Below are 13897 nucleotides of genomic sequence, written 5' to 3' on the forward strand. Positions count from 1 at the left end.
AACAATCCTTATCAAACATACAATTTATCTGTAATCATCATTTTTCCAAAGAGATAGTTGAGGACTGAAGATAGCTGGAAGACTTCTCCCAGTAAAAATGCTTTGTTAACTTAAACTGCCTTATTATTTCTTCACAATGCACACTACATTTCCCAGAACCTTAATCAAAATAACTTCAAAATAGGTAGCTGATTTAGAAATGAGATGGGGGGGGGGGGGCAAATAAATTTGATTAATAAATAAAGTCATGTCTTTAAGCTATTATTCCCCCACTACTTGCCTTTGAAGAAGCAGTCTTCATTGTGGACAATAGTGATCTTCTGCTTTTTCAGGCAGGCAGCCCGGTGCACTTCGCAATGGTTTTCATAGAATTCACCATCAGAACCACAAACAGGCTTGTAATGAGACTTGCAATATTCCATGCAGGCACACTCCCCTTGTCCTGTTTCTCTGTTGACAACACAATGCTTACCCAAGCCACAATACTTATTTTCACAGGATCCAGGAAGAACACCATGATTCATAGACCCTGAAAAGAAATAGAAAAGGCTGTTAGGTTGTCGGCCACAATCTCACATTTTTGCCATATTCACAGTACCTATGGTGGTGTGAAGACTACTTTACTGGAAGGTAATAACAAATACAGTTCTGATGATGTCACTGTACATAGAACAGGAAAATAATAGATATTTGTAATCTGCAGTTAATTGTTTATTTTAAACAAACACACTAAGAGAATAATACATTAACCAATTTCCCTTGACATGCAAATAAATTTGAGAATTCATTAAGCATTTTATGGCTTTAACAAAAATTCTAGTCCCCATAGCTCCAGGGGAAAACACAAATGCAGTCTAATGGATCCTAAATTAAAGTTCATATTATTAATACTATGAATTCTATTCAAGATTTTTAGGTACTATATTATATATGTTTCTGACCAGAGTAGATATTGAAGTTACTTTTTGATCCAAAGCCATTCTACAGCTCTTTGAAGTTACTTTTTGATCCAAAGCACATAGAACAGGAAAATAATACATCTCTTTTTATACCAGTTTGTACCCAGAAGCCCACACTGTATTTGAAATTTGTATTTATTGTATTTATGAAATTTCTATGTTGCCCTTCTCACTAAAAGAGCAATTCTGGGCAGCTTACAATATAATAAAAGTAAGTTCATTATTCTCCCCTACTTTATAAAATTAAAGTAAGCAATAGACATTAACAATTTATGATGGTCTTTACTTGATTTTTGAACAAAGGGAATAGGATTTCTTGCTTGCAGTAATATCCCATAGTAAACACTTGAAACAGCTATATATAACAAACTTCTCCAAAATAACGGCCAATTTAGCTTCATATAATGAGGTATTTGGGAATAATCCTCCAGAAGAATGGAGTGCTTATATTTATCAGAGTGCTTATATTTATCAGAGATGGAAATGCCTGCATGTAATTTAACTTCTCAGTGGCTGGATTTCCTATTTCTGATCCTTGACCATAAACTAATCATAGTTTTATTAGATCTCTCCTAATCAGGGGTGGGTTCCTGCCAGTTCTAACCTCTACTATAGGTTCCACAAATCTACAGTGCCGTTTAGAACCAGTTCCAGCTCCCTCCCCCCCACCCATCTGGACATCATCAAGATGAAGAGCGAGAGGAGGCATTCTGGGAGTTGAAGTCCACAAGTCTTAAAGCTGTCAAATTTGAACACCCCTGGGTTTCTTTTTTCTAAAGGGTTAGGGGTGCAAGGATCTTGTAACTTGACAGCTTTAAGACTTGGTGCTTCAAAGGTCAGAGTTTCTTAGCCAACATTTTGGTTGCTAAGCAAGAGAGTTGTTAATTGAGTTTCACCACATTTTACAAGTTGGCCACATCCACCCAGTCACCTGACTGCCAAGCCACTCCCACCCAGTCACATGGCCGGCAAGCCACTCCCACAAAGTAGGCCACACCTACAGAAGAGGTTCTAAAAAAAATTTGAAACCCACCACTGCCCCTAATTCATAAAAACATTAGGTATCCTGGAATTCCATTCCAACATAACCAACTTTTAAAAATTAATTTACTATCACTTCTTCCCACTAGACAGAAACCTCTAGTGTTCTACATCATTTCTTGGACTTTGGACTAACATCAAACTTAGTAAATCAGAATCTAACTTATTTCAAATATGTGACACACTGAAAAAGAGCTGGAATATTGAAATGCCTTTAATTAAGGCAGATCTGGCTGAATAGAAAAATAGTTTAGTAATACACTCAGAAGAGTAATACTAGAAAATATTCTAGACTTTGGGAGCAAAACAGTTTACATTTCATCAATATTTTGGCCAATATGCCACAATCACCAAGTCCACTTTTATTCTAAGAAAACTCACACTGTTTTATGCAAAAATTCTCTAAAGTACAGACCATATTGTAAGTCAACACGCTGTTGCCTACATTTGACCAACTGCGAAGTATACACAGAGACCTGCCACATGTTCAGAGAATTTTTTTCTAATAAATGTAAGTCCTCTACATTAAATTATATGACACAGTTCAGATGTACCATATAATTTAGAACAACCTCCAAACGGGATCTCTCTTTTGTAGAAATTATTACAGTGATCAAATAGTAAATTTACTAGTTTCAGATTGTTTTTGGCCCTGTTTCAAAATATTGCTTTTACTTTACAAAGTCCTAACCCTCTACAATTATATTATCTAAAATAATTTGGACTGTTATGTAAGACTGTGTATTATAGGAGCAGTGCTAAAAGTCCTGTTCTTAATCTCAACTACAAATCTTGTATTGGTAACTTCTTAAGAAAAGGACATTACAGTATTATTGTCCATGGAATAGAAGGCCATTGTTCTTAATTTAAATTTTAATTGTAGATCCTGACTTTTACTTAATAAATAGCTTACTGTTCTAGAATGCTACTTTTAAAATAATATTTTAATTGTATATCATCTTGACCATGTGTATTAATGAATGCCCTTCATTTGATCCTGCTCGAATACATGTTTTACTTCAGGCTGAGCTATCTGAAGATCTATAAGCAGAAGCTTTCATCTTTTGAACAATATGCTACAGGTCATATTTCCAAAGTGAATAGTCCAGAATAAGAACTTGGTCAGGACAGAATGCAAACAAAATGTAAATGTATTTTAATTACATTTAATTTAGCACAGTTATTCTTATATTTCACTAAAATTATAATTCAGAGAGAAATTTTTAGAAGAACTTGGCAGAAACTACACCTATATTTTAGTGGAATCACAAGCAGAAATGGGGCTTTACATTATGGTCATTCCTCCAAATTAAATTATAACGCTATTCATAATTCAATAGTACACAGCTAAGAATGCCTAGTGCTTTCCAAAAGATATATAATTCTCTAAATTCATAATTTAGAGACTGTGACATGTTTTGATTTCTTTACTTTTTAAGCACATAACTTAAAAGTGTTTATACTTCCTATTTTATAGTATAATTTAACTTTCAATTTTCCATGTAAAGATGGGTACAATGTAAATATTTCTGTTTACTAGTTCAGTGTAACTCAGATAGTAGCTTTGGGAAGCCTTTTCAGTAAGGTAAGCTTCCAGATATCAGAATGCACATCCATTTACCAGAAGCTATTCTTTTTTTATCTCTAGTAAGAAAGCCCAGGAAGGCCAGTATGCTGAATCCCTAAGACTAGTAAATACAATTTCCTTGCTCTTGAAGTTAAATAGCAAGAGAAATAGCTGGAGACATGTTGGTCTTTGATTCTTCCTGAAAACAGCCCACAATGTAATATATTCTAGGATAGGTGGGTGGATGATTAAATCTTGTAGGATTTAAGAAGCAATCCAATCCATCCAGGATGAATGCAGTGTGTGCTAGACTTTTGGTGTTATTTTGATGCTTAACCCTTGCTTGATTATTTTTGAAATCCCTTTTCTTTCTCTTTGAAGCTTAGTCTCCAGTTTGTACTGCTACATTGCTTTGTTTATACTTGCTACATGAATACTAATCCTTTTTCTAAGCCTAATACTTAATTATGTGAAATCAACTCATTTTTGACCATAGATTTTTTCATGAAAGCCTAATATTTATTTGCCTTTTCATATCTAAAAACACAAAAACATTTTTTTTAAATAACGTTTTTGTCCATCTTTATTTGTTTGATTAGAAAACGTATATAGCTATCTATTTAAATATATAAATCTGGGCAGTAAATAATCCCTAACAAAGAAACAAAAACATAATCAACATAATCAAAAGCAGCACCACAAAAATCAGATTAGGAACACAAATTGAAATAGGGAAAAAAATGGTAAGTGAGCACCTGTCTACCCTAGATGAGTTCAAATCACCAGGACCGGATGGATTACACCCCAGGGTTCTGAAGGAACTAGCAGACGAGATCTCAGAACCACTGAATTATATCTTTCAGAGATCCTGGAACACCGGGGAACTACCAGAGGACTGGAAAAGAGCTGATGTGGTTCCCATCTTCAAAAAAGGGAAAAAAATAGATCCAGGAAACTACAGACCTATCAGCCTGACCTCAATACCAGGAAAGATTCTGGAAAAAATAATCAAGCAACGAATTTGCGAACACCTAGAAGCAAACAAAGTAATAGCCAAAAGTCAACATGGATTTGTCAAAAACAGATCATGCCAGACTAATCTTATTGCATTCTTTGATAATGTGACAAAATTAGTGGACCAGAAGAATGCTGTTGATATAGTTTACTTGGACTTCAGTAAGGCTTTTGATAAGGTAGACCATAACCTACTACTAGATAAAGTAGAAGAATGTGGGTTAGACAGCATCACCACCAGATGGATTCGTAACTGGCTGACCAACCGCACTCAACGTGTAGTCCTCAATGGAACTGCATCTACATGGAGGGAAGTATGCAGTGGAGTACCCCAAGGCTCTGTTTTAGGCCCAGTATTCTTCAACATCTTCATCAATGATTTGGATGAGGGAATAAATGGGGAACTCATCAAATTTGCAGATGACACCAAGCTGGCAGGAATAGCCAACACTCCAGAAGATAGGCTTAAGATACAGAAGGATCTTGACAAACTTGAACATTGGGCACTATCTAATAAAATGAAATTCAATGGTGAAAAGAGTAAGGTTCTACATTTAGGCAACAAAAACGGAATGCACAGGTACAGTATAGGTGGTACCGTGCTCAATAGTAGTAACTGTGAGAGGGATCTTGGAGTTCTAGTGGACAACCATTTAAATATGAGCCAGCAGTGTGCAGCAGCTGCCAAAAAAGCCAACGCAGTTCTAGGCTGCATCAACAGAGGGATAGAATCAAGATCCCGTGAAGTGTTAATACCACTTTATAATGCCTTGGTAAGGCCACACTTGGAATACTGCATTCAGTTCTGGTCGCCACGATGTAAAAAAGATGTGGAGACTCTAGAAAGAGTGCAGAGAAGAGCAACAAAGATGATTAGGGGACTGGAGACTAAAACATATGAAGAACGGTTGCAGGAACTAGGTATGTCTAGCTTAAGAGAAAGAAGGACTAGGGAGACATGATAGCAGTGTTCCAATATCTCAGGGGTTGCCACAAAGAAGAGGGAGTCAAGCTATTCTCCAAGGCACCTGTGGACAGAACAAGAAGCAATGGGTGGAAACTAATCAAGGAGAGAAGCAACTTAGAACTGAGGAGAAACTTCCTGACAGTTAGAACAATTAATCAGTGGAACAGCTTGCCTCCAGAAGTTGTGAATGCCCCAACACTGGAAGTCTTTAAGAAGATGTTGGATAGCCATTTGTCTGGAACGGTATAGGGTTTCCTGCCTAGGCAGGGGGTTGGACTAGAAGACCTCCAAGGTCCCTTCCAACTCTACTATTGTATTGTATTGTATTATAATAACATAAATACATGATAATTCCATAAAATAGCAAATAAATATTGGCTTCTTCCAACAAACTGGCTGGTTGAAGAAAAGACCAAATATTACCTGAAAACAAAGAAGGTTAGGGTCGTAAGCAATCTTGTATAGTGCCCTGGTTGACTCCATTTTCCAGAAACTAACAAAGCATTAAACAGACCTGTCCTTGATAACTGAAGAATTTCCTAAGTGCAGTCTGGAAACCAGTTCATCCATTAAGCACCAGAATTGGGCCAATTTAAGTGCTTTGTTTTCTCATGCAAGTTAGCAGTTCCATTTATTTTATTTATTATAATTTTTCAAACAGAAACAATAACAGAAATAATATAAAATTACAATGATGGGGACGATAGGCCCATTAGTGCGCTTATGTCTAGGGACATCTTAAGAATGAAGTGAGGTCCACGGAAGTCCATTTGTGATTTAAACTGTGAAAATTTGTAGTTGAGACAACTGAATCAGGTAGGTCATTCCAGACTTTGACAACTCTATTACAAAAATTGTCTTTTTACAGTCACATTTAGAATGATTTACATTCTAAACGTGCAGGATTAGACAGTGAGTTCCCTCTTTTGACTTTCTGCAGTCTATTAGACAAGAAAGCAGCAATCCACTTGTGCAAAGGTCCAGAAATGCCATTTAACTCCATTTTTTTGAGGAATTGATCAATTAAAGGACAAGGATTGATGGTACTTATATTAGTTCAATATCAGTTCACATTTGTTGTGATGGAAAACCTTAAATCATATGTAGCCTCTATATAGGGCAGTGATGGCAAACCTATGGCAAGCGTGCCACAGATGGCACGCAGAGCCATTTGTCAGGGCACGCCAGGCACTGCCCTGTCAGCTGGCCAGCACGCATGTGTGCACTGGCCAGCTGAGTTCACCCTTTTTTAAAGCCATTTTTCGCCCTCCCCAGGCTCCAGAGGCTTTATAGGAGCCTGGGGAGGACGAAAAGAGCCTCCTCCGCCCCCCCAGAAGCCCTCCGGAGGCTTTATGAGCTTCCCTGAATCCTCTGGAGGGCAAAAAAATGACCCTACGGGGAAACCGGAGGTTCGGGAACGAACTTCCGGTTCGCTCGCAGGGTCATTTTGACTGCTCCGGAGGCTTCAGGGAAGCATCCTGAAGGTCCCTGAAACCTCCGGAGGGCTCTTTTTCCCCTCCCCAGGCTCCTATAAAGCCTCTGGAGCCTGGGGAGGGCAAAAAAAGCATGCAAAAAATGGGGGGTCGCACCTATAGTGCATGCATGCGCCCTAGGGGGGCTGCACATTGCATTATGGGTGTGGCACACACACACACTACCCCCCTGCACTTCCCCCACTTATGGCACACGAACCAAAAAAGGTTCACCATCACTGATATAGGGTAAACTAGTGGTAAAACTGGGACTAGTCCATGCTCATCATGTTACCATGAATTCCCCAGATCTGTCTGAGAACATCAGGGCGGGAGGGACACAGAAAACAGTGATTTTAATAAAATGTGACTCTTTTTGAGAATAACTTGGTAGGACATGGAATTATTTGTATTCTTTTATGAAACCAAATGCAGGAAATACTGTCACGTTTACAAGAATTATAATTGAATTTAAAATGAAAACTAGCTTATAAATTAAATACGATTCAGAGATAATAAAATCTCTATTTGCTGCTTGATATTTTCTTAATTACATGCACACCTTTGCACAAGGAGAAAGGCATAAATCTGGAACATCAAATACATTTTAACTATATAAAAATTAGCCTACCCTTTGTGGATAAAATAAATAATAGAACAATATTATAAGAAAACAAATATTTAGCTTGCAAATGATTATGGTAGTGAAAAAACCTCAGGGTTGTGGGAAAATTGAAATAAAATAATGTAAAGTAAACTAAACTGAAGTAGTAGAAAGACAGTTAATATATACAATAGGCTAGATAAAGCAAGCCAAGAGTGATTCCAATTATTATACTCAAGCTATTAAAACATAGGCTCTGAAAACACTTGAAATAAAATAAATTGAAATAAGAGAATAAAAGAAACCCAATATTTTCCTTCTACTAAGCCTGAGTTAGAAATGGAAAAAATGGCCATGGAAAGCAGCAATGTACATTTACTGCAATCATTTTATGGTGTTTCTGTGCATTCATGGAAGCTTAAAAGTCTAGACAAGATATTTAAAGACAACATTACAATTAACTAAACCCAGGGTGGGCAACTATAATCCTTTTACCTGTGGATTTCAACTCCCAGAATTCCTGAGCCAACCATGCTGTCCATTTTTGAACTCAACTGTCTAACGAAAGAGCAGTTTGTTGTGATGATTAAAGCCTGGATTTAGAAATTTGGAGATCAAATCCTAATTTTGCCTTATGTACAAAACCCAGCTGGGTGACTTTGAACCTGTCGTTCTGACTCAGTCTAGGTTAGGAAACTGAAATACAAGTGCTGGAAATTGCTTTTGAAAATGTTGTCAGAAAACAGCAACAAGCCATCTGATAGGGAAAAGTGAATAAAACATATATAATATGTATATTCACATAGCACTAGTTTAAGAGTGATGTAGGCATTGCTATGGTGAATCCTGTATGGAAAATTGGGGGAAAGCAATTTACATCTTCAATAGGATGGGATTATTTACATTTGAGTGCCAAGTTTACCAATAGTTACTGTTGAATTTGAAACTGCATATATATTATCATTATTAAGCAACTGTGTGAGAAACATATCTACTATGAATTATCTAATTTCTCTCTGAAAATTATTCAGTTAATGAATTATTTGTCTGATTGTATTATACGTGGAGATACATGCTACAAGCAAGAAATATTTGGCTTGCAAAACTGAAAGAGGCTTTTAAAAAGGCTGGGAAGAGATTAAAAATAAAAAGGCCCTCATATATATTATACTGGAAATAAAGTGTGAATATCGTTCTATATTCATGTATCTTTTGTGGCTATATTGTTATCAATTTGGATGTTGAAAAACATTGAAATGGGAAAAGGATAATACAACCTCACCTGTTCTATATGTCTAAAAAAATGCAACTAACAATAGTGCATTTCTTTATTTTTTAAAAATAGATAAATGTAAAATTTGAATGGAAGTGACATATAAAGAAATATATGAAATTGATATGGCCTGCCTACATATTTATTTGATCTTTACACAGATGGATGGATCAGTCAATTTTATTTTCTACTAAATTCCATTTTTTGCTGTTTTATATGATTTAAAAATAAATAGTGAAATGTCAGTAGCATCTTTCAAAAATTAAAATATATGTTTATACATTTAGTTTAGATTATTTGAAAAAGTATTTTAAGGCTCATTTTAACACATTTTTAACCGTTGAAGTTCATTGGTTTAGTAAGCGTTTACAAAATAAAATAATCCCAAAAGACTTTTGATTTTTGAAAGGTTTCATATAGTGCTACTTTTATCCTTTTCACATACATCCAAATGGTAGAAAGTTAGCAATGATCATGAACAAATTGATGAATGTTTTTTTTTCTCTGAGACTACTTCTCTAAATAAATGACTTATATCTCAGCCTTTGATATTGAAACAGGAATTTGTATTAACTTGACAAACACAAAAATGTTGGTAGACTACTGTCAACAAAAGTATGTATTAAGACTTAAGACATTTTAGCTTTCCACAGAAAGATTTTGATACAAGAATACAATAAAGAAAGCTATTGAATAACTAATATTTATAATTAATATTTTTTCTAATACTAAAAATTAAAAGAACCCACTCCCATTTAAATGCTTTACCTAGAGGAAGCTAGGTTGCATAAATAACACTGGACATTTTTAAATCTGAAGTAGCTGTAGAAATGGATTATAACTCAAGATAGTAATCTGGCAATTAGTTCCACTTCTATCATAAACAATTAGCAGAATTGCTATTAATTTATTTCAGAATCGATAAAAGGAAAAAAAAAACCTAAATTGGTATTACTCCAGAGTACTTTCCCAAAACTTCGCTAAACCACCACACATATTTACATTTACTGAAACTAAATTAGATGTAGAAAGGGCAGCAGCTTTAAGTATCAAATTGCAACCATTATGCGGGTTACAAACTTAAAAACCAGTTTTTCTTATTGCTCTCAGGGGTGCTTAACTTTAAGGAGTTATGCATAGGATTACATTTAAAAGGAGCGGACTCACTTGTCTTCCTGCACTCTAAAGTTCTTAAAATATTCATGCAAAATGTTGGCTATTATTTACTTTCAATATCAATCAAGAGAAAGTCCATTAAAAATTTCAAGAATTGTATTTTTTTGTATGTTTGTGTATGGGAGCTTTCCATTCAAAGAAGAAAAGCATACACTTTTTTTTTTGAAGATGTATTTGGAGATAATACCTGAAAACAAAAATGATCCTTCAATAACAACAAATCCTTCTGAATAACAAGTTCAGAATATTTTATATATCTTTTACAGTTTATGAATTTCTTTTTAAAGGATATACTTATCACCTTTCATATTTAGTGAATCACTTTTTTAAAAAAATAACATGGAGCATAGAAACAAATAGGTGACCAACTTTTTTACAATGAAAAGGAGGACAAATAAATTGGAAAAAATATATTGTAAATAAAAGAAATATTTTACTCATTGCAACAATAAAACACTAAAATATGATATATGCATAATAAAAACATTTACAACATTTTATATTGTAATTATGCTTACATGCCTATTAATTATTATTTAAATGAGTACTTTTCCATTGAATTAATATTTTTTGTCAATGTATCATCTTCTAACAATACATTGGAAATATCTGAACAAGAAATATCCTTCATATTGAATTTTACGGCAAGTGCTGCAGCTAGAGGATCAACATTCAATCTCAATTTATCACTTGTCAAAAAATCATTGGCAATTGAAAAAAACTCTTTCAACTGCTGCATTAGTTCCAGGGCAGCACAACATAAATTGAACAAGTATAAATAAATGTTCACATGGAATATGTTCATTTTTGAAATGGCTGAAAATATCCACCCATCTTTTATCAATTTCAACATGTTGATTTTCCCATTGTATTAATTTTTCAGAATTTAAATATACATTTGGTCTTCTAATTTCTTCAAAGAGACAATTGTCGTCTATTTTAATGTCTAGCATTTCTTTAGATAAAAATTCAACACAAGATTCAATATCTGTTCAATATACTTGCGATGAAGTGAAAAACCACCATTAAAAACTGTTTAATAAAATGTGAATTGTACTTACCTCTGTATAATTGAATATTCACTGAGAAAGAAATAATTACCATGAGTCATTCAATTGCCGACATGCCGTGAGTCTACTGCGTGTGTATGTGCCGTGTTGTGTTTCGGTAAGAACTAAACAAAGCCACTTGCACGCGGCACTCTCTCTCAAGGTTTCCCGTGCAGAGCGCATGCGTCTCATAATCACGTCTTATACCACACTATACCGAGTCTTGACGAATTGTCATGTCAAATACAAATACGTCACATAACGCGCAACAAACAGATTAGTCTTCAAATATCGAAAAGGAGGACATGTAGGAGGACACTTTTCGAGGGAGGACAGAACTTACAAAAGAAGGACTGTCCTCCCTAAAGGAGGACGGTTGGTCACCTTAAAATAAGCAACCTGAAAACAATATTAAGGAATTTCCCCTCCTTCCCTCCATGTTTTAATTGTATTTTTAATTGTATTTTTTAAAAATAAAATGTTTTGTAGAATTGCCTATGAGTGATAAAGTGAAAATACGTTAGAAAAATAAATGCAAAGTCAGAGAGCTAAGATGAATGCAAAACAGTCTCTGTTTTCTGTTGTTCTTGGGCCAAATGACAAAAAGATATTGAAAGTATATTAATAAAGGGCACATGACAGAATCAACTTACAGGAATAGAAGCATTTTAACCCAATCCAAGAAAACAATGCATATTATATCCATCTATAATTATTTTAATAATTTTCCACAAAGTTTTATTATAAACCTTTGTTACAATCATTCACTCAACATAAAACAATAAACAAAAATTGTATCCTCCATTTCACTCTTCTCTTTCTCAAAATTTTGCTGGAAATCTATATGATTTCTAATTTGATGTAGTGTATGGGTAGGTATAATAGATCTACAGCAAAAGGATGGTGATGTACAGCAGGCATAAATATGTTGTGGCTTTTTGAGAATCTTGATTATTTTTTAAGAAGATGGATTGTTTTCCCAATGATAGGCATTCAAACTTTTCTGTGTTGTAACCTTGTAAATTCTTCTTCTCCCATGAAAAAAGCATGAAAAATGCTTCTTTCATTCCATTTTCTTGACAGACTCAAATGCACAAATTTTGCATTATTTATTTCCTGATTCCAGCAATCTCTTTCAATCCAGCCTCTTCAAATCTGTGATTTTTGTAGATAACATGACATCCTACCTTTCTATTGTGAAATTCAAAAATCGCATTATCATTGATTTGATATTATTACGAGTATGCATTCTTGACAATAAAGATTGATTTGAACAAGATTATATTCCCTGAGGATGGGTTCCAGCACAGGTCCAAAAGCTTGGAAGACTTAACCTCTGGTCCCGGTGTCCAATCCAGATTGGATTCTGCAATATTATCCTGGGACAGGTATATTTGCCTTCATTCATAAGATTGCAATTGCAAAACCAAATATTCATTTATTGTATAGTATAGCATAGCATAGCATAGCATAGCATAGCATAGCATAGCATAGCATAGCATAGCATAGCATAGCATAGAATAGAATAGAATAGAATAGAATAGAATTCTTTATTTGCCAAGTGTGGTTGGACAGACAAGGAATTTGTCTTTGGTGAATATGCTCTCAGTGTACATAAAAAGACATGAAAAGATACATCCGTCACAAATCATAAGGTACAACACCTAATGATAATCATAATAAACAATCAAATCATAGTAGGAAACAATCAATATAAATCGTAAAGATAAAAGTAACAAAGTTACAATCATTCAATCATAAGTAGGAGGAGATGGATTATAAGAGTGATGAGAAGATTAATAATAATAGTAATGCAGACTTAGTAAATTGTTTGACAGTGTAGAGGTAATTATTTCTTTAGCAGAGTGACAGCGTTAGGAAAAATAACTGTTCTGTCTAGTTGTTCTGTTGTGCAGTGCTGTGTAGACCTAAATAATTCTTTCTTTTTTTTTGTAATTGTTTGACACAGTTGCCAGGAAAATTAAACAGCTGGTGGGTCATTCTTCAATTTGTCTACTTTCCAATTATTTACGTCTTTCTTTGCCTGCTCAGATATATTGTATTCCTAGCTTTGGCAGAATCAAAAGAATGCCCTCAGCAAAACATATGCCACTGTATTAAAAAAAAATCACCATGCCCACTCTTATTTTACATTAAATGGAATTGATTTTTTTGTATAGATGGAGAGTGCAAGCCCATTCTTATTCACAGTTAAATGTTGTTAAAACTCTCAATGAATTTAATCAGTGTTAATGTATTTTAGTGTTTAGTGTTTTAACTATAGTCTGAACATATCGCTCCTGACGGGTTTTTATTTTTGTAATTTTATTTATTTATTTAGGGGATTTTAATATTGTGATTTTAATTGTTTCCATCCATTTGTCCACCTCCTCTTTGTATACGTCTTTGTATACGTCTTTGTATATGTCTATATTATATGTATGTTTGTCCATACTTGTATTTTTATGTTTTTATTGTACGCCGCCCCGAGTCCTTCGGGAGAGGGTGCGGCTAAGAAATTATTATTATTATTATTATTATTATTATTATTATTATTATTATTATTATTATTATTATTATTATTATTATTATTATTATTTGTGCTTAGAGAATATTCTTAGAGTGACTTTTGTTAATGTGCTGCAATGGCTCCTGTTGTAAAACTGAAGAGAAGATAACCGGGAGGATAATTATATTAAATAATTTGCTTTAAGAAATTAAGTGCTGTCCTATTGTTTTTGTTTCAGTGGGTATTATTTAGTAAACTTAAGAATC

At 34.3% G+C, this 13897-nt stretch overlaps 1 protein-coding gene across 1 annotated transcript in view; it reads right to left on the reverse strand.

The window, feature by feature from the left end:
* Positions 1-217: 217 nt before the first annotated feature.
* Positions 218-13897, reverse strand: part of LOC309395427 (follistatin-related protein 5-like) — a 152817-nt gene continuing 139137 nt past the window's right edge. Inside the window, exon 4 of the mRNA XM_081959668.1 lies at positions 218-529. Coding sequence (XP_081815794.1) covers positions 273-529 — 257 coding nt within the window. The 3' untranslated portion in view covers positions 218-272. The remainder of the gene's footprint in view (positions 530-13897) is intronic.

This window comes from Natrix helvetica, assembly GCF_964273705.1.
Source record: "Natrix helvetica genome assembly, chromosome: 7".
NCBI lineage: Eukaryota > Metazoa > Chordata > Lepidosauria > Squamata > Natricidae > Natrix > Natrix helvetica.